The sequence below is a fragment of the Phocoena sinus genome, chromosome 14 (genome assembly GCF_008692025.1).
Source record: "Phocoena sinus isolate mPhoSin1 chromosome 14, mPhoSin1.pri, whole genome shotgun sequence".
NCBI classification, from domain to species: domain Eukaryota; kingdom Metazoa; phylum Chordata; class Mammalia; order Artiodactyla; family Phocoenidae; genus Phocoena; species Phocoena sinus.
Genome location: NC_045776.1, coordinates 20,654,278 through 20,676,595, shown reverse-complemented (window position 1 = coordinate 20,676,595; position 22,318 = coordinate 20,654,278). Strand labels below are relative to the sequence as shown.

Here is a 22,318-nt window from a genome sequence, read left to right as displayed (position 1 = left end):
TGCAAATCAAAACCACAATGAGATGTCACCTCACACTTTTCAGAATGGCTGTCATCAAAGATTTACAGATAACAAATGTTGACAAGAATGTGAAGAAAAGGGAACTCTTGTACACTGTAGGTGGGAATGTAAGTTGATGCAGCCACTGTGGAAAACAGCATGGAGGTTCCTCAGAAAACTAAAAATAGAACTGCCATGTGATCCAGCAGTTCTACTCCTGGCTATTTATTCAGAAAAAACCAAAACTGATTTGTAAAGATACATGCACCCAATGTTCATAGCAGCACTATTTACAATAGCCAAGGTATGGAAGCAACCCACATGTCCATCAACAGATGAATGGATACAGATGTGGTATACATATACAATGGAATGTTATTCAGTCATAAAAAAGAATGGAATTCTGCCATTTGCAGCAATGTGGATGGACCTAGAGAATATTATGCTTAGTGAAATGAGTCAGACAGAGAAAGACAAATAGTGTATGATATCACTCATTTGTGGAATCAAAAAAATAAAACAAATGAATGTATATAGCAAAACAGAAACAGACTCACAGATATAGAAAACAAACTAGTGGTTATCAGTGGGAAGAGGGAAGGGCGGAGGGGCAAAATAGGGGAATGGGATTAAGAGATACAAACTACTATGTATAGAATAGGTAAGCAACAAGGATAAATTGTATAGCACAGTGTACTATAGCCATTATTTTGAATAACTTTTAATGTAGTATAATCTATAAAAATACTGAATTACTATGCTGTACACCTGACACTAATATAATATTGTAAATCAACTATACTTCACTTAAGGAAAAAAAAGACCAAACTTCATGTTAATGAATCATATACTTTTTAGTGATATATAGTGTTCAGAATTTCACTTTTATTTTTCAACAGATTTTTATTAAATTTTTAAATATGCATGTATCGCTCTTTCTTATTATTTTTTATGACTCTTTAATATGACATTTTATAGAATTATAATAAATTTGTATAGAGACACCTAGCTGTACTTTTGAAGAATGTAGTTTATTTCCTGTGTTTTTATAATAAGATTTAATGTCTTTGGGGCTTAAGTACAAGTTGCAAAGATTGTGGTAAATTCATACAATTGAATATTATGGAGCTGTTAAAGATTATATTACTGAAAAAACAAAGATTATATTACTGGGGCCTTCCCTGGTGGCGCAGTGGTTGAGAGTCTGCCTGCCGATGCAGGGGACACGGGTTCGTGCCCCGGTCCGGGAGGATCCCGCATGCTACGGAGCGGCTGGGCCCGTGGGCAATGGCCGCTGGGCCTGCGCGTCCAGAGCCTGTGCTCCGCAGCGGGAGAGGCCACAGCAGTGAGAGGCCCGCGTACTGAAAAAAAAAAAAAAAAAAAAAAAAATTATATTACTGACTTATTTATTGACAGAGAAAGGTTTTTATGTTATTTTATAAAGAAGGCTACAAAACAGTATGTATAGTATAATGTCGTTTTTGAAATAAATATATTAATATATACTCTTGCTTTCGCATATACATACATATGCAAAAATTATAAATAAAACAATAATGGTTCTTTCTGGGTAATGAGGTTATGGTAAATTTTATTAATGTTTTTACAATGAGAACATATTGATTGGCTAACAAGAAAAACTAGATATTATTATTTAAAACATCAATGAAATGAAAAAGGCATTGGCGTTCCTGGCTAGAAATGAAGTGTTGCATCATTAACACTCAAGAGTATTGTTGTTCTTTTAGGTCAAGACACAGAAGAAGCAGGGAGCTCCATGTCTACCCTGGAGAGGTCACTGGCTGCACGCCGAGCCACCCGGGCCAAGCTCATGATTCCTATGGATGCCCAGTCCAACAATCCTGGTGAGTAACAATTGGTACCACAATGGAGCAGTCAGGTGCTTTCTGTTTGTATCTTTTCTCTATCAATTATCAAAACCTAATTAAGTTTTCCCTGAACTTTCTGGGCAAATGGACATGATGAAGAAGTAGTAAAATTATATCATTTATATTTGGAAGTTAGAACTTTCCCTCTGTTATTGTTGTATTTGTTGTATGCAATCAAATGATCTGCCTATTGGCAATCACTTGATACATATTTAAGAAAGTATAAGAAATATGAATTGATACAAAAAGAGTTGAAATTTTTGTCATTATTCATCTTATTCTAATGACCACCTTCATGGATTTTCAGACTTAAATAACCTAGTACCCTTGAAACAAATATTGAGATAATCACTTACTACCTCCTTCTTGTTAAAGTTTTCTGTCATACTCCCACATTCACTGAAGATATTAGTATCTGGGAATCACTTCCTTTCCAATTACCTCTATGATCAATCTTGGTAATTACAATATCCATGCAGATAATCCACGTGATAGTAGTTCCTTTATATTCCCTGCAATATTAGCTCTCTCCCACCTCGGTCCATCAATTCCATGTCACACACTGAACCAATAATTGCACCCGCTGCAGAATGTCAGTTTCTATCACCCCTTTCTCTAGCACCATATTACTTTCTGCCACTTATTTTATTGCCCCCTGGCCAACAATTTTTCAATCCCACTTGGACCTCCAATCCATTAACTCTGCAACCTTCTCATTGTCCCTCATCTTCCTCATGTTTTTACTTCCATCCAAACTCAACTCCCATCCATCATCAGTTATTACCTCCAGTTCCTTGCAAACACCCTCATCTCCCTTGGTTCTTCTTCCCTATCATACTCACCTAAGAAAACTCAACCCTGATTAAGTCAGCTCCTCTACCAACATTGACCGTGTACCCTAACAGCTGAATTTATCTGGAGAAAAACACATAACCTGTTCACTGGGTATTTATGACCACAAATCCAAGGTGAGCTGTCATCTATTTGGAAATGCCACTCACTTCTCTTAATCATTCATTGTCTCACTTTAAAAGATGAATGTCTTATATCTATTCTTACTTTTCTGACTCCCGATACCTCTCTTCTTTCCCCACTCCCAGCTAATAAGCATGCTTCTTATATCACCAAGAAAAGAGAAGGATTCAAAATGGCATCCTTATCTACCCATCAAACCGAGTTGATCTGTTTCTCCTCCTATGTAAGGCCAGCTCTTTCCCTTGAGGACATCCATTCGTCCCCACTTAGGGACTCTTCTGTAATTATCCCTTCCCTTTTTTGCATCATCAGTTTTCCTTCCTACTGATAACTCCAATAAGCATATAAACATTATCTCATAACTCCTGTGTTAAAGCATCTTCCCTGGAACCACTTGCCCTTACATCTGAAGCCCATTCCTCCCCTTTCCTGAAAATTTCTTTTAGAAGTTGTCTATACTTACTTTTTCCTCTTTTAGTTTTCCTTATTAGTTTTAATGAATTTCCACAGTTCCTCTACTGAAACCATGGTTGCCAAGATTATCAATAATCTCCACATTTTCTTACCAAATGGTCAATTCTCCAATGCTCAGCGAAATGTGACGTAGCTTCTCACTATTTTTTCCTGGAATGCTTTCTTCACTTGGGTATAGTATTCTAAATGCTCCTGGTTTTCTCCCTATTCCCCTGGCTGCTCCTTTTAAGGACTCCTTAAGTCCTTTACTTATTCCTCCTTTTCTTCCCAGTCTCTAAAAGTCAGAGAGTACCCTAGGGCTCAGACTTCAAGCTGCTGTCTTCTATCTACACTAGCTTCTTAGATGTTGTCATCTAATACCAATGTGCCACTTAAATGCTCACAAATCCCAGATTTTATCCCTAGTTTACTCTCTTCCTGAAATCCACATCAATATCCATATAGAATATTGACTCACCTTCTCCAAATGGCTCTTTAATAGGCAAGCCATGTATGCTCTAAATGGAAATCTTGCCCTTCCATAATTCCCTCTCCCCAACTTCAAACTTGATCCTCCTATTATTTTTCCCATTCAATACATCCACTTTCTGTTCATCCATTTACTCTTGTTAAAAAACTCTAGTTTCATACTTCTTTATCCTGATTTCCTCACATCCCAAATTCAATCTTTCACCAAAATCCTATAGTTCTTGCTTTCAAAACCTGTCCCAAATCTGACCACTCCTTTCCATCTCCACTGTTCTGACCTTATCCAAGCCACTACCATCTCTTATAGATTATAGACTATAGCTGTAAACCTGTAACTGTTCTCTTTTCTTTAGCTCTTGACCCTCCAGTAAGTTATCTACACGGCAGCTTTTCAATATATGAGTTAGATCATGTTATTTCTCTTGACTTCCCATCACATGTAGAGCAAAATCCAGTGATTTTACCATGTGCTATAAAGCACCAAGTGATCCAGCCTCTGGCATATCCCTCACATTGCCTCCTGCTACTCTTCTCTATCATCTGTTTCAGCCACATAGCTCTCCTCTTTGTTCCTTGGACAAGAACACACATTCCAACTCAGGGACCTTTCAGTTACTGTCCTATTTGTCTGGAATCTCTTTTCGTAGATGTTTACTTGGCTTTTCCCTCATTTTATTCAGGTCTGTATTCAACTGCCACCACCATGAAAGAACATAGACCTTCCCTGACCATTGCCTAATATCATCCTTGGTCGCTCTCAACCCTTTTTATTTCTGCTTCAGTTTTCTTAATTAATGTATATCACTATCCTACTTGCTTTATTGTGTTTGTTTGTTTATTATTTGTTCTCTGTATTTTAGTGAGCTCTATGAGGGCAGGGATTTTGCCTGCTTTCATCACTTCACATCCTCAACACCCAGAACAAAGGTTGGCACATGGTAGGCACTCACTCGATACAATTTAGACAAGTGAACGAACTAATGGTTGTTTCTTTCTACCTACTGTATGTCATGTTTCCTCTGTGTTTCAATATAGCTCTCAATTTTACTATAATAAATGTAAAACCTTACATGGAGTTTATAATAAATGCCAACTGTTCATCTCATGGGGTAGATAACTATTCTTATGCCTGTTTTACTAATAAGAGAACTGAGGCTTGGGAGTTTAAGTACCTAGCTTGCAGTCACACAGCAAGTAAGTGGCAGAGCCAGAATTTGGACTCAGAAGGACTGGCTTCAGAGTTCTGCTCTCTTAATCATTATGCTCCCAGCTGCAGTCCTCTGTGAAGCTATTGTCCTTTTTCTTTCATTCCTTTCACCACATAGAGAGACACTGTACACTTAGCTGCTTCTATTTTTTTTTTCCTTCCAGTCACTTTCCTCTTGTAACTAAGTTCTATCTGTGCCAATTTTCTGTAGCTTTCTTCTTAAAGATCATTGTGTTTCAGAATCCTTGTGGGCCTTTCTCTCCCATATATAACTTCCTTATCTAATAAGTTCCCACATCCCATTGATTTTTTTTTTTTTTCTTCCACAACATCTTTTGAATCCCTGGCTCTATTCCCATTCCCAAGAGTCCTATTTTTATTCTCCTCTTTATGGCCTCACACCTGAACTGTCAAAACAGTTTTAAAATTAATCTTCCTCTCTGTTGTGTCTTCTGGACTTCTTTGTATCCTGCTTGCCAAATTTCTTCCTAAAACAACTTAAATATGGTATTTCACTCCGTAAATTTTCCCAATGGCTCCTCACTGCCTTGTAAGAAAAAATGACAAACCCCTCAGCATACCAAATTTAAGCCTACATTTCTAGTTTCCTATTGCTGTGTTAGACGCTTGCCAAGCCAGACTAATCACCAGTCCACAAACATGCATTGCCCTTTATTTGACTTTCCTTCTGGATACCTTTTTTCCTTTAGGAATGACTCGGTAGCTATCTCTAACAAAGTTCTGTGCATCTTTCAAAGACCAGAGAGATATTGATGCTTTCATAAATTCTTTCCTCTCTGATTATTCCATCCAGAAATGAGGGCTTCCTTTCTCATGTTTGAATGGCCTTTCTTTTTAACACTTGTGAGGCATTAATTCCACATGGTACTGCTTAGGTATTCAAGTCCAAATTTTCTCTCCTCTAAGAGGTTGTGTATCATGTGATAGGGAGGGAATTTATCTAATTAATCTTCATAGACACACATTGTATAACTCAATACCTAGCACAAAATTGGTACTTGCTAAATATCTGTCAGGACTTCCCTGGTGGTCCACTGGCCAAGACTCCACACTCCCAATGCAGGGGGCCCGCGTTTGATCCAGGGAACTAGATCCTGAATGCTGCAGCTAAGACCTGGCACAGCCAAATACATAAATAAATAGTAAAAAAAAAAAAAAAAAAAAAAAAGTTAAATAAATAAATATCTGTCAAATGAATGACTGGATGAATAAATAAATGTATTATAAGACTGCCTTGTGTATACAAATCAATTCTCACCGCAAAGTAAAGGAGCTGTTACAGTGGAAGATTACTGGACTGAATGTCAATATTATGTCATAGTATCAGGGTGTTTCGTGTTTGGTAATTGCAATCATTGTTGCTTTTGTTGTGGTCATCCATTTACAATGCTTGGTGTCAGTCTATTTATCTCTTGTAAAAATAAAATACAGTGTGTGTGTGTGAAAAACAAAAGAATGCCTTGTGTTTATAACACTCCAGTGTTTTAGGGCTCTTTTTTTTTAGCAGTAATAGATAAAATAAAATTTCTGGTATACTAAGGGCAGTTAAAGTTGTTTTCATTAGACAAGAAAGGAAATAATGTGATTAGAAAGAAAGAGGAATGAAATGAAATCTAACAAGCATTGAGAACTTCTAAATATTATTCACTTGCTGACTACCTTGCTAATTATCATTTCATTTAATCCTCACAATATTCTTACATGGTGAGATTATCCTGATTTTACAGATGGGAGACAGAGACTCAAGCAGTTTAAGAAACTTACTCCAGGACACAACTGGGCAGCCTATGAGCCTCTATGGTATACTGCTTTTCTAAAGATAAAGATGCCTTATATTATTTATATTCATTTTTTAACATCTTTATTTGAGTATAATTGCTTTACACTGGTGTGTTAGTTTCTACTTTATAACGTATACATATATCCCCATATCTCCTCCCTCTTGCGTCTCCCTCCCTCCCACCCTCCCTATCCCACCCCTCTAGGTGGTCACAAAACACCGAGCTGATCTCCCTGTGCCATGCAGCTGCTTCCCACTAGCTATATCTATAGCACCATGTTCTATGAAATGGTAATTACCAGATAAAATATAAACTACCTGAAGTGTTTTTTAGTTCTTAAAACCCACAGGAAATGGTATTTAATTTCATTGAAGTACAAAGTCTGTTTATTTGTCTAAGAATATACTTCATGGTTGAAAACATTATGTGGTATCTGCTACTTCTCACCCCTAAGCACACTTCACGGCTAAGTAAGCTGATGCCCATGAGAAGCATACCAGCTGATAGCATAGGCAGGAAAAGACCCCGGATATTCTGATTTCCCCAGTCGAGTGTTGTTTCCTACAAAATGGTAGCAAAAAGTGAGTATTGTTACGATGGCCAAAGAATTATTTTAAATGTTTTTCTTACTAAAAATGAAATTAATTACAAGAAATCAGAAGCTTCAGGTATAACTCTCCTTAATTTTTTAAGGATAAGTAAGAGTTATATGCTGGGTTTCCAGGAATCAGACTGAATAGAGATTGGAAAACAGGAGATGTATTAGCAAGTGCCTCAGGAATAACACCTGTGAGGGTAAAGGATGCAGGATTGCTGGGAGGGAGATATTGAACTGATGATGCAGTTTGATGGAGGCCTCAGCTGACCCTGTAGGTTGCTGTGGTGCTGGAATTGTCCTCTGTGTTGTCCCAAATGAGGTGGGAGGGGAGGGGCTGTTCTGTAGTCTTTGATGCAGGCGGCTCCTAGGAAGTAAGGTGTAACCTTGGGTGAGCAACTTCTCTGCTGAGAGCAATTCTGGAGAGATGTAGATTTTCTTACAGTTTCAGGATTTTATTACTCGATGGAACCTAACTATTTGTTTGGCCTTGGAAAGATTCCCTTTCCATTTTCAACCTGTGTTTTCTTTTTCTGTAAAATACAGGAGAGGTGAGGAATCAGAACTAGGAAATATGTAGACGGAAGCGGATACCCTGTAAGATCACATCAGTTGTACAGTTTTAATAATTTACTGTATGAGAGTTTTGCTGGGTAAAAGCCTCTTGAATTCCTTTTTTTTTTTCAGTTTTTTCTTTCCTAGTAAATATTTGAGGGAAAACTGTAAAATTCGCCTTTAAAAAAAAGAAATCTCAAAAAGTTAAACTAGAGGCTATTAAAAAGACTGAGGCAAAGAAAAGCATACAGTTTTGCTTTGGGGATAGCTTGGATGCTGCTATGGCTACTGGTTTGGGGGCTTTCTAGAACATTCACTATGAGCGTCAACTCTTTTTTTTCCCGGTTCCCACTATCTGCTTTAATCACTTGACTGCAGAACTCAAACTCAAACAAAGAAGCTATTGAAAAGTAAAATAAAGCCGCATGAGGAAAAAGCAAGATTTTAAAAACTGGAATTCTCTTAGCTTGAGGTGCTGTATTACCAGGGGTTCTCTTGTGCACAGACGGACACTGGGAGAGACTGGCCTATGAAAGGCCAGTTTCCTAACCTCTGAAATATTTGATTTCAAATCAGAATCTTTGTCTGACCGTTACATACGTGGTGTGAGAAGCCAGTGTCTTAAGACTGGTCCCAGCTCAATGGGCTTCTGGAACATTTATTCCTTCACCTTGTGGATTCCCGCATCTGACGAAGAATGCTTCCTTAAGAGTAATAAGTGCAAACAATTCTTTTAGTACCATAAACACAAGTGCATACAAATTTTCAGCTCTTCAGAACTGTGGGAGCAGTGGCAAGGTGCAGAAAGTTCAGAGCTCATTTAAATTTGCATTAGAAATGATATCATTACCTAGTATATGTTTCCAACCAATATTTGATAACTTTATTAAGATCAGTTTTTATTCTTTGAGTCTTGAACGTTATATTTCATTCCTTCTGTTACTGTGAATTTCTGCAGAAGGACTATTTTTTATATATCCCTATAATTCCCACAGTGCTGTGTAAATGACTTTGTATAACAGTTGTTACTAAATATGGGTTGAAAGCACAGAGGCTGTTTCTTGATAGTTCTACAAGCAAATGATTTTTATGTAAAGTTTGTTGATTAGTAATTCCACTGGATTACACTGGATTACTGGATTAATTCCACTGGATATCCAAATCAGCAGGTCAGTAAGATTGTGCAGACACGGTCAAAACCTGGCCTTTAAGTTCAAGATGGTACATATGAGGAATACAGAATTGTGTTTGTAGGGAGGATTTTACAAGGCAAAAAATAGCTTGATTATCAGAGATATAGGAATAATCCAGAAGGGACCTGACAAAGAGTTGGTGGAAGAATTTTGAATGATGGAGTACAAAAGGTACTCTAGCTTTTAGAAAGGTTTCCTAGAGCAATATGAAAAATAAAAACTCCGTTGCTTTTTTTTAAAGTATAGTTGATTTACAATAGTGTGTTAGTTTCAAGTGTATAGCAAAGTGATTCAGTTTTTTATAGATTATTTTCCATTATAGGTTATTACAAGATATTGAATATGATTCTCTGTGTTATACAGTAAATCCTTGTTGCTTACATACTTTATGTATAGTAGTTTGTATCTGTTAATCCCACACTCCTAATCTGTCCCTCCCTCCCGCTCCCCTTCGGTAACTATAAGTTTGTCTTCTATGTCTATGAGTCTGTTTCTGTCCTGTATATAGATTCATTTGTATTATTTTGAGATTCCACATATAAGTGATATCTTGTAGTATTTGTGTTTTTCTGTCTGACTTACTTTACTATGTATAATGTTCTCTAGGTCAGCCATAAAAAAATGAAATATTGCCATTTGCAGCGACACGGATGGACTAGAAGATTCCTCACTTTTTCAGATTTATGTCACCCAATTCTTCCTTAATTCCTAACATCTTAGAGGTTTCTACAGCAAAATGCACTATCTTTTCTTTCAGGATCTTTCTCATCTGAGTCAAGTCTTTTGGGCGGTCTGGGGTAACTTGTAAAAGATTAAAGCAGATGGGCTCACAGTGTCCTGGGAAAGTCACTGGTCTGCAGAGAAGGAAGCTGTGTGATGCCTCAAGCTCATCTCAAAGGAGTCCTCTAGGCCCAGATCAGAGTCTACTTTTCCTGCAGTCTCATCTGTCTGATGTCCTTGGTGTCAAAATGTACTCTCAGATGTTCACAACTATTTCACATTTCTGGACTTCAGAGCCATATCTCATTTGAGAAGTGAGTGAAGGCTGCAGGAGGCTGTAAGGGTCTTAAGGTTCCCTGCTCACATTTGCTCTTAGGACGTTTTCATAGCTGCCCTGTGGCAGTCACTAGTGCAGTCACCTCCACATCGTATCTCATCTTGTAAAGTGTGCGAAGACCACATGAAAAGTGGGCTGGCTGGATAGATTTAGATAAACTAAGAGCCTTCCCTTAGCTCCTAAATGACAGAACCAGGATTTGAACCAGGTCGATTTTATAATCATAATTCCAGTTATTTTCTTCCTCCGGAGAAAGAACTTTTCTTTCTAATCTCATAAATCTTACAGTGTCATACTTCCCTCAGGTTCAAATTTGAGTTAAAAAAACACTATTTAGTTTCCTCTAACTTAATGTACTCCTCTTTCAAATGTAAGATGGTATTTTTTAATAGAACGAATTAGCATTTTAATAGAACTATAATGGCAATAATTGTCAGTATCTTTGGAAAAGTTTGGCTTATATTTTAAGTGGTCATATTTTTTAAACTTTTACTTATTTTTAAACAGTTTTATTGAGATATAACTATATATATATATATATATATAACTGTACGTATTTAATTTATACAAATCTACTAAGTTTAGATATATGCATACACCCATGAAACCATCACCATAATCAAAGTCATAGACATATAAGAAGGTTGTTTTAACAGTACTTCCTATTGAATGGTATTCAGCTCAGTCTTGGGGCACATCTATAGGAACCCAGCAGATTAATATCAATAACCCATATTTCCACAGTGCTGACTCCTGACCCCTCACCCTGCTGCACTTCCGTGTGGATAATCTCTTTAATCCTCAGAACCACACCATAAAGTTGGTACCATGATCATCTCCACTTTACAGATGAGAAAACCAAGAAACAGAGAGCATATATACCCTCCCAAGTGAATGTATAGTTATCCACTACTGCATAACAAATTACCCCCAAAATGTAACAACATAAAACAGCCATTTATTTTTTTCAACAGCTTCTGAGGGTCAGGAATACAGGAGTGATTTAGCCAGGCAGTTCTGCCTCAAGACATGACTCCTCGCTTCCTCCAGAGTGAATTATCAGAGAGAGAGAGAGAGAGAGAGAGAGAGAGAGAGAGAGAGAGAGAGAAAGAGAAAGAGATAGAAATCTCATTTAACCTAATTTTGGAAGTGACATACCATCACTTCCGTTGCATTCTTTGGTCACCAGACCAATCCTGGTGAAATGTGGCAGGAAACACCAATAGGGATGTGAAGACATGAGGAGAGAATCAGTGGGAGGTATCTTAGATACTGGCTGTGACATTTATTCACTACCAAGTGGCAGAACTGGATAGTGAACCCAGGCAGTTTGACCTCAGTTTGGGCTCTTTACCACTATGAGCAGATACTGACACACCATTGTAAAGCAATTATACTCTAATAAAGATGTTAAAAAAATTTTTTAAAAAATAACTGCAGAACACATCATCGTGAATGTTCAGTATTTTCCTAAAGGTGGAGGTTGTGGATACTTGTGGCGGCCATCCAGTGACAATTGCTTGTTAAAGGACACCTGAAAATGTGAAGGAAATTAGAATATTTATCAAGGGCTATGGACACTACATTTCCAAATAGTCCAGAGTATATATAGGCCATTGCCAATATAAAGAGATGCTAAAGAGAAGCCGAATGAGAAATATTTGACTTAAACTCTTTGCACTTCAAAATATTATCTTTACTCTTCTGTTTGTCCACCTCTCCTCCTCAACAAATCTCTCAAATCTGTCAAGTATCATGGTGAGAAATCTCTACAGAGAGCTTTATTTCTTAAAATTGTAGCTTTAAAAATAAAATCTCTACTTTAGATTTCCTATCAGTCATGTTTAGTGCTAACATTTTTTAAAATGTTGTAAAAGTTTTTGAATATCAACATGCCCTGTTCAGGGCACTAACTAATTTGGTGAGGGAATTTCCACTTGAAAAATCTTCGTGTGTCAGTATGACATGTAAATTCAATTGTCAGCAAGCTGTGTCAGAACAGATTTCTAGTCATAGTCGGCCACAAAGCAGAGATTTATTGAAAATGCTTGATGATATCGCTCTCTGAGCTGTTTTACATAAACAGAGCAGTGCAGTGAATGCCTTGAATTGTAGTGTGAGGGTGTGTGTATGTGTGTGTGTTTCTGGCTCTCAAAACTGACATGTAGAGGGAAAATACCAAAATGCACTTCAATACACAGTGTTGGATCCAACTTATTTCCGAATGATTAGTTTCACAAAAACAGTTTTATAAGTAAGGGTAGATGTCTGTGCCGTTTTAGAAATGAATCATGCATCAAAATACTTCAAAACCAAAGCTTTGGAATACTGACTATTCTATTTCATGTCAGGGTATAGAAGAATGAGAATTTCTGAGGTGCAGAGACATACAACCGATTTATTATTTTTTAAAGAACTTTTATTATTTGCAAACCTTTTGTACCCAGGTCAGTAGTCAAAATGCAAAACTCATGAAAAGTAAAATTTCTTTTCTTCAGTAATGAAAGACTTGGAGCTGGAATATAAATTTAGTCTCTTGGGTCTCTCAGCTTTCTAACTTATACAGAATCTGTGGCTTGCCAAATTATTTTATGTTTCTCTATTCAAATTTATTCAGCTCAAAACAGGAGACATTTATGACATTTTTTTTCTAAATGTATTCTAAAAGATTGGTTAAATTCACATAACAGTATTGATTAGAAAGGTGCGCAATTTGTCAAGTGGGTGCCTTCCACATCTAAAGGAGACTATCATTGTCACATTTATTTATGAGTAAAAATTGTCAACACAGGAAAGGCTTTGCAATTTGGCAGTCAACCTTAATGACTATGCAGTGATCTCATTTTGATCAGTAAGATGTGTGAATTCATTAAATTAACTGCTTCAGAGACAGATTTTGAGTTATATGAATACGGACTTTACGTTATTATATGACTCTTATTTACAAATGTATTCAACTCTATTATTATTATCATTATTATTACTATAGTAACAGAGTAACTATACACATCAGGATACTAAATAATACATCAACCATGTAAAAAATCTCCAATGGGTTAAAATGACAGATTTCTAAATATTACTTCTAGAAAATCTTTCTTATTAACTCACTTGAAAAATATGAAGTATCTCCAGCACCATACTTTGACAGACACAAAGACTATAAACTTATAACCTTTTCCTTTGGGGAATTTATAATTATTTTGGCTAGTATCTGATTTGAATTTCTGATTCTTTTTAAAAGTTCCCTTGTCATTTTATTTCTTTTCCCTTTTCTAAAGTCTGTTCATATGTTTGTATAGCCACAATTTACTCTTTATAAAATATTTTATAGATTATAAAGCATCTTCATTTATGATGCTATATATCATTTAATAATCTCAGTTTTTCATTCGAGTCCTCCCAAAAATAATTTAGAAAAGCTTTGTATCACCACACACAGTTTTAACTTAACATTTACAATATTATAAGTTAAGTATCTGTGAAATATGTAATTTTTCTGGTATTCCACTCTTTCAAATAAAGCCAAAAGTATAAAAATACCATAGCAATATGATACCCACATCATCCATTTACAAAATACATGAAGAAGCTCCCTTTTACAGAGAAAAGTTGTATCACTCATTTTTTCCTTGAACTAGTACCTACAATTCACTTTCCCCACAGAATATACAGTTGTCATCTGTTTTTATGACTATCTTTGATCGATCATCTATCTTATTTCTTTGAAACATAATATTTTTATAAACTGAGATGTTAGATTTATATTATAAACTTACGTGACCACAAGTTTTTAACTGCTAATTATTTTTCTTCTCGGTGTGTTAACATTACAATTAGTATTTCTGCACAATTGTATATAAAATAAGATTGTATTAGAATTCTATCACTTAATGACATGAAAGATGCTTCTTTTGTACAACTAGTGCATGTATTCATGGATGAACATTACTTACTGCATAAATTCTATTCCGATGTTTTCTCTTTTTGATCTAAACGTTGAGAAACCTTGTTTGCATTAAGTATGAGCAAGTGCAATAACAATGAGATTTTTATAGCAATTATTCAAAGATTCAAACTCCTTCCAAATTACATGCCAGAATTATTCTGTGAACTCTCATACAAAGTTACTTTTAATAGTATTTCAGTAAACAACTAGATAATGTCTTCCTTCAGTTTTTCTGGAAGTAAAAGTTTTAGAAACTACCTAAATTTCAAAGGTATTTATTACTCATTCAAGTTACTTACTTTCTAATTTTCTAGGAGATACAACAGTAAAAAGCTTTACTAAGACTGACAAAGTAACTATAAAATACATATGCAGATTTTTTTCACTTAGAGGTACTTTGTGTAATACAATATACTAAGACAGGATTGGAAACATTGAAATATCACTTACATCTTTACTAACATAATTTTTTGAAAAAATGTTTTATCCCATTAAATAATTAATATGTATTTTTATTCGATTCAGATAAAACAACCATTACTTAACCAACTGAAAAAAGAGTTAGTCTTCATTGTCAAACCAGTCAGTCAAAACTTTTTATCTGAAAAAAAGCCAACTTCCTTTTTCAATTAAACATGTTAATAGGCACTTTAAGAAGTGTTATAAATAAACTGAAAAATAAATTCTCGAATGCAGTTTTAAGAGCTAGTTTACTAGAAGCAGTCTTTTTATTTTAAAGTGTTATGTATTTAATGTAATTAATCTGCATTTTTAAGTTAAAATGTTTTTAAAATCTGTTTCTAACAATAGTGCAAGATAATCTGTATCTTGATGAAATTACTTTCGTAAGAGGGATGTAATTTAAAAAAAAAAGATTTTCCTTTGGTAAATGTACACTGCTGTGCATGCTGAACTCCAGCAATTGACATTAGGGTATAATTAAATAAAAAATCAAGTATATAACAGAAATAACTTCATTAATTTTATACACAGAAATATACTGTTGAAATTGATCATACCAGTAGCTAGCTTAATTTTTATTTTTAGTTAATGAGAGGTAGAGAATACTAAACATTTTATAAACATTTTATAATGGAACAATGCTCACTAAACCTAGAAAATATTGTGTAAGATATCATCTGTGGGTTTAAGTCAATATAACTTAAAACATGTTTGGTATTCACAGAAAACATTCAGTTGCATTTAAATTAATGTGTCACTAAGTTGTACTACTATTTTGGCTGTTTGAAAGTATTTTCTTTCTATTTAAATATAAATCGTTTGTGTGATTATTTAGACTATAAGTTGCTATTCTCTCTCCAGACTATAGATCTCCAAAGCATTACATTCTTTCACGGAATTAATAGAAAATTCCCATTTTCTTAGCCCACTCTATATAATATATTCCATTTCTGAACAACACAGAATTTCTAATGTCATCATTCTTGCCTAGGAGAAAGACTAAAACAAAAACTAAACTAAACTAAATAAAAGCCAGGAAGCCTTAAGATGGCTTTATGATGGCTGATGAATCATTTCCTTGTTTGAAACCATGAAAACTTTTAAACCTCAGGGTAATGCTCCCTGGTAAGATTCTTAAAGAGTGAGTTATCTCTTCTGAGCTAAGAAAGGGACTTTCTGGAAAGAGAGGTAAGTAAAGGAACCTACATGGTACTGTGAAGACGTGCATGGATTTGAAGATGTGAAAATGTAGCCGTTTCCTTTTTGCTTGTTAGGTGCATACATAGAATTATACATACTAACGATAACATCTTTGTTTTGCAGCTGTCGTGAGTGCCATCCCTGTGCCAACCCTAGAAAGTGCCCAGTACCCAGGAATCCTTCCATCGCCCACGTGTGCTTACCCCCACCCGCAGTTCACCCTCCGGCCTGTGCCGTTCCCTACACTGTCAGTGGACCGAGGTTTCGGAGCCGGAAAAAGTTAGTGTATTGCATTTTCCGTTCTTTTTACTAAGAACAAATGAATAATACCAAGGATGTCTTGTCAAGTGTGTACCATTTTGGTGTTTTTATCCTTTGGAAAAATTGATATACTTATGACCTGTGTACTAGAATTTTCTTTTCCAGCATCGTCTGTTTTTTTGGACCCTATGTACATGCTTTTGGACTGATTTTCTAGGAGTCTTTCCATAGTCCATTGCACTGACAGTATGGGGAGTCATGGGGAAACAAAGATTAACTGCTTCAGTAAAACAGTGATGTGATGGGTGCTTGAAATTAATTTGTTCTGTTAACTGGGAAGTTAATAAGCAAGTGACTGTCCTCCAACATTCTTATTTAAGTGTCTGTTGGTTATAACTAAAGATGTCTCATTGATTTTCCTTATAACCAATAACTGTATGAAAGCTCTCTTTATTAAATCAGTTCAGCGATACATTTTCATCTTTAAGAAATAGTTGCTGGAAATGAAAAATTCCCAGAGTGGTATTTCATCTGTTTTTATGTATGTGTTTTTCCAGTTTTAATGAGATATAATTGACATTTAACATTGTATAAATTTAAGGTGTACAAAATGTTGATTTGATACACTTCTGTATTGCAAAATGATTACCACCATAACCTTAGCCAACATCCCCATCATGTCACATAATAAGCATTTCTTTTTTGTAATAAAAATATTTAAGAGCTACTCTCTTAGCAACTTTCAAGTGTATAATACAGTATCATTAACTATAATCACTATGCTGTACATTAGATCCCCAGAACTTATTCATCTTATAAGTGGAAGTTTGTACTCTGACCAATATCTCCCTTCTTCTCTCAACCCCCAGCCCCTGGTGAACATAATTCTAGTTTCTATTTCTACGAGTTTGGCTTTTTTAGATTCCACATATAAGTGATGTTATATAATGTATGTCTTTCTCTGTCTGACTTATCTCATTCAGCATGATGTCCTCAAGGTCTATCTATGTTGTTGCAAATGGCTGGATGTCCTTCTTTCTCATGGCTGAATAAGATAGATAGATAGATAGATAGATAGAGATGTAGATGTAGATATAGATATAGATATAAATATAAATATAGATAGATACACATCTCACATCTTCTTTACCCATTCATCCTGGACATAAACTTAGCTTTTTCATTGTTTTGGCTATTGTGAATAATGCTGCAACAAGCACAGGAGTGCAGATATCTCTTTGATATCCTGATTGCCTTTGGCTACACCCAGAAGTGGGATGACTGGATCATATGATTGTTCAATTTTTAATTTCCTAAGGAACTTCCATACTGTTTTCTATAGTGGCTGCACTCATTTATATTCCTACTAACAGTGCAAAAGTGTTTCTCTTTCTGCATATCCTTGCCAAGACTTGTTATCTCTTGTTTTTTTTATTTTAGCCATTCTAATAGATGTGAGGTGGTATCTCATTGTGGTTTTGATTTGCATTTCCCTAATGATCAGTGATGTTGAGCACCTTTTCATCTATCTGTTGGTCTTTTATATTCCCTCTTCGGAATAATATCCATTCAGTTCCTCTGCCCATTTTTTAATCACATTGTCTTTTTGCTATTGAGTTGTATGTGTTCTTTATATATTTTGTATATTAACCACTTATCAGATGTTTGATTTGTAAGAATTTTCTCCCCTTACCTTTTCATTTTCTTTCTTTGTAGAAGCTGTTTAATTTGATGTAGTTCCACTTGCTTATTTTTGCTCTTGTTAGCTTTGCTTTTGGTGTCCAATCAAAAAAATCATTGCCAAGACCAATGTCTAAGTTTTCTTTCAGGAGTTTTACAGTTCCAGGTCTTATGTTCAAGCCTTTAATCCATTTTGAGTTTATTTTTGCGGATGGTACCAGATAGGGGTACAGTTTTATTCTTTCACATGTGACTATCCAGTTTTCCCACCACCATTTATTGAAGAGACTCTTCTTTCCCCATGATATATTATTGGATTCCTTGTTAAATATTAGTTGATTTTTATATGTGGAGATTTATTTGGGCTCTCAATTCTGTTCCATTGGTCTGTGTCTGTTTTATGCTAGTACTATACTGTTTTAATTGCTATAGTTTTGTGGGATAGTTTGAAATCAGGAACTTTGATGCCTCCAGCTTTGTCCTTAGGATTGCTTTCAGCTATTCAGAATTTCATACAAATTTTAGGATTTTTTTCTCTATTTCTGTAAAAATGACATTGGAATTACAGTAGGGATTGCATTGAATATATAGATGGCTTTGGGTAGTAATTTTAACAATATTAATTCTTCCAATCCATGAACACAGTCTATCTTTCCATCTTTTGTAGCTTGTTCAATTTCTTTCATCAAAGTCTTTCATCAAAGTCTTCTTTCATCAATTTCTTTCATCAAATATTAATTCTTCCAATCCATAAACACAGTCTATCTTTACATCTTTTGCAGCTTATTCAATTTCTTTCATCAAAGTCTTGTAGTGTTCAGTGTAGAGCTCTTTCGCCTCCTTGGTTAAATTTATTCCTAAGTATTTTGTTCTTTTTGATGCTATTGTAAATGAGATTGTTTTCTTAATTTCTCTCTCTGATAGTTTGCTGTTAGCATATAAAAATGCAACTGATTTTTGTATATTGATTTTGTATCCTGAGAGTAGTATTTCATTTGTTTCAAGGAATGTAGGAATGGAGAAAGAATCTCAAGCTATTATATATACCCTGGTGATTTTTCCTGTGCCATTTGTTTTGTTTTTTTTCCTTCAAGCACAGCATTTTAAAATCTATTTTATGGCATTCTTCTCCTTGTTACGAACGGGTGACTCAGCAGCTCCTGTGAGATGGGATATTTCATAATAGATAAGATGGTAACAGCAATAAAATATATTTGTGGGGTAGCTATATGTTTTCCAACTCAACAGGGACAGCTCTAAGAAATCATAAATCATCTAGATGTAACAAGGTTAGAATTAAAAGGCGTTAGGAATCTACCAAGAGATAATTATATTTATTTTTCTTTTTCTCACTGCACATCATGTCTAGAGAATAGAGTTGTGTGCAGAAACTCGAAGAACAAAGCCCCCCAAACCATACTGAAGGAATTTAAATACGAAAGGTGTGACAAGTTCAACAACCCAAAATTTCCGAATCCCCAGACAACTAGGACGATGATTCCAGTCAAAGAATTCAGAACCCACAAGTCCCTTCTTCAACTTCTGAAATGAACTATCCCCAACAGAAAAGAGAGGTTTATAGTTTTAGTTTGGTTTACTGCTTTCTTTTGATTTCATTTATATTCTCTAACTTTAAAAGAAAGTGTAAGAATGGCTTTTATCAGTTCATTCCAGCAAGACTGAGACAGCCAAAGTTCACTACTTTGTTTAAAACTAGCAATTAGCTATTTTATTCATGGGTGTTCCTGTAGATCCTTTTCCATTTTTAAAAGCATCATCTCCTTCGGAAAATCCAGCATCCCATTTACTCTTTGATTCCAAAAGTTAAATTTCAGTGAAAAAAATAAAAACAATAAATGAGCTAGTATAAAATTTGTTTTCATCTGTGGTTAAGGACCACAGATTTGTTTATATCTGTGATTAGTCTCATGGACCACTCTGGTGCAAAATTTTGATTGTGGGGAGGCTGTGCATATCTGGGGTCAGAGGGTGAATCTCTGTATGTTCCACTCAATTTTGCTAGGAGCCTAAAAACTGCTCTAAAAATTAAGGTCTATTAGAAAGAAAGAAAGAAAAAAGAGAGAGAGAGAGAAGGAAGGGAGGGAGGGAAGAAGGAAGGGAGAAAAATTTAGTCTCCTTAGTAGATTTTTTATTTTGTTAATTTATTTAAAAGTAAGGATTATTAAATAAATTTAATTATGTAACTATTACATAATATATAATACAAACATAAAATAGATGATATAACTATTATAGAAAGTTATGCAAATAAAAGATTCTTAACAGAATTCTTAGTTTAATAATTCTTGACTCTCATCTAAAATTAAAAGGCATAGGCATTCTACTCCTGGCCAAGATTTCACATGTTTTTAAAATATATACTCAGTCATTCTTCAAGTATTTTTTGACCAAAGCTATGTGAAATGCAAAAGGTATAGGAACTAATATGTGTTTCTAAGTGCTTGCTTAGAAAAGAAAAAAAAACAACGCATCCTCTTTTCTAGGAAACTAAATATTCTCTAAATCACTGTCAGAAACAGTTAACTTCCAGTCATTCAGTATCAGTTTCTAAATGCCTTGGAGAACACTAAGCATCCCTGTTCTCTCTCAAGCAGAAAACATTTCATGCCTCTGGCTGGAGATGTCTTATTAGTCACCTTGAAAAACAGTGAAAGGCACACACAGGAAACGAAGCATTTGACTGTGTGAAATGGGGCAACTCTCCTTCCTCAAAAGTTATCAGAAAGACCTTTGACTTTGAGAGATGGATCACTAAAACTCTGCCCCCGAAGACTGCTGCTTTCTGAAGACACAAATAAAGCTGAATTTCTCCCCTCCCATAAGGAAAGGAAAGATATAGGTTAAAGTACATTTGCATAACACATATTTGGTGATCCATGGATAAAGCTTTATACAGTCATGATGGACAAATCTTTCCTCTTCCTACTAATGCACTGCAGTTCTGCTCTTAGCCTCAATAGGCAAAGTAACTGGCCTTTGGGGGACACGGAAAAGTGCTATATTTTGAAAACTTCAAATAATCATCTTGAGGCCTCATTTCTACAAATCAGTATAAAATCAGCGCCCCCACTTCCTCATTTTTGAAACAGGTACTAGAGAAGAGTAGATGATTTCCACTATTGTTTTCAGTGTCCGCACGGTCTTGGTGAGAAAGCTGGTCAACTTTATCCATGTTATTTTTCTGCCCCGCCTCTCCGCCAAATTGGAAATCAATTAACAAATGGAACTTGACCTAAATAAGATCAGCACAGTAGAGTTCATGAATTTTTCTCTCGGGTCTTTTAAAAAAATCCCAACTGTGAGGAATTGGGGTTACTTAAGATTATTGCACGATCTTGTTCTTCTGAGATTAATGAGTGAATTATGTTCCTAAAAATGTTCGAGTCTTAAAGTGTCTTTGCTTAGAGTTATGAGTGCTGTATTTCTTTCAAATATTGCAATTTTAGATGGAAGAAAAATCCTCATTTCCATTTTTGCAATAGTTTTGCCAGTTATTCCATAGCAATTATTTATGTGTTGACATTAATTATTAAAAGTGCCTTGAGATTTGACTCTGCTGTGTAATTGTATGCTATTTGTACAATGCATTCCTACTATTTCATCATTTGAAAAGGAGTGCCTTGCCAGTACATATTTGCTTCTCACTTTAGTGTCTGAATTGCAGGGAAGCTGCACTTCGTGGGTGAAAGGAGGTTTTCTTTGCTTTTAGAGCTCTTAGTACAGCTAAATATCATGTCACAGAGCAAATCTGTTTCACATAGGTGTCCTGAAGCTGGCACCTGAACTGGCCAAACGGGCTCATCTGAAATGAGAGCTTTTCCAGTGGAGCAGTTGCTGTTGTGTTTGTCTGAGTGTGTTTTCACTGCCTTAGATGTCAGCCATTTCTAAAAGGCATTTTTTTTTTTTGCTCTATGTAAAATATAAGCATTATGAATTGTCTATGGAAAACCTGTACCTTGTCCATTGTATTAGGTATTAAGCAAAATTAACGTTTTGAACAAAACAAAAACAGTCCCTTATGCATTACTGATACATTCAGTGTTGAGGCTGGACCCTCCCATTCCACCTAGCACATTGCATTAGGCACGTTCCTTTTCACTATGTGGTGCTAAGTATTGATTTTGCTAAAGAGCTGGTCCATTGATATCAAGGCACCATTACTTCTCTCAAAGTCAAGAACCACATTGTGATGTTCCCAGTGGGAATCATGGTGGCCAACTGAAAACTTGGGAATGGAGGACTAGGCATGCACAGCATTTTTATTTTCAAATATGCTGAAGAGAAGAAAAATGGGAGTTCCCCCCCTAAAATTCACTGAAGTCAACAGAATTCATGTGAAGCCTGAGGTTTTAAAGTAACTAAATTTTAGAAGACTAAAAAAAGTGCATGTAAGTTTTATTAAACCTATGATCACAATAATATTTTAACTTAGATCTATTTGATTTCAAAAATGTAGAAGAATAGAAAAAGAAAATATGAAGGAAGGAATGAAGAAAAGAAAGACATCACAAAACATTATTATTTCTGTAA

At 35.3% G+C, this 22,318-nt stretch overlaps 1 protein-coding gene across 1 annotated transcript in view; it reads left to right on the top strand.

The window, feature by feature from the left end:
- The window catches only part of DCC (DCC netrin 1 receptor), a 774,287-nt gene that overhangs the window by 695,288 nt on the left and 56,681 nt on the right, over nucleotides 1–22,318 (top strand). The window contains exons 25-26 of the mRNA XM_032654035.1: nucleotides 1,749–1,865; nucleotides 15,950–16,105. Coding sequence (XP_032509926.1) covers nucleotides 1,749–1,865; nucleotides 15,950–16,105 — 273 coding nt within the window. The remainder of the gene's footprint in view (nucleotides 1–1,748; nucleotides 1,866–15,949; nucleotides 16,106–22,318) is intronic.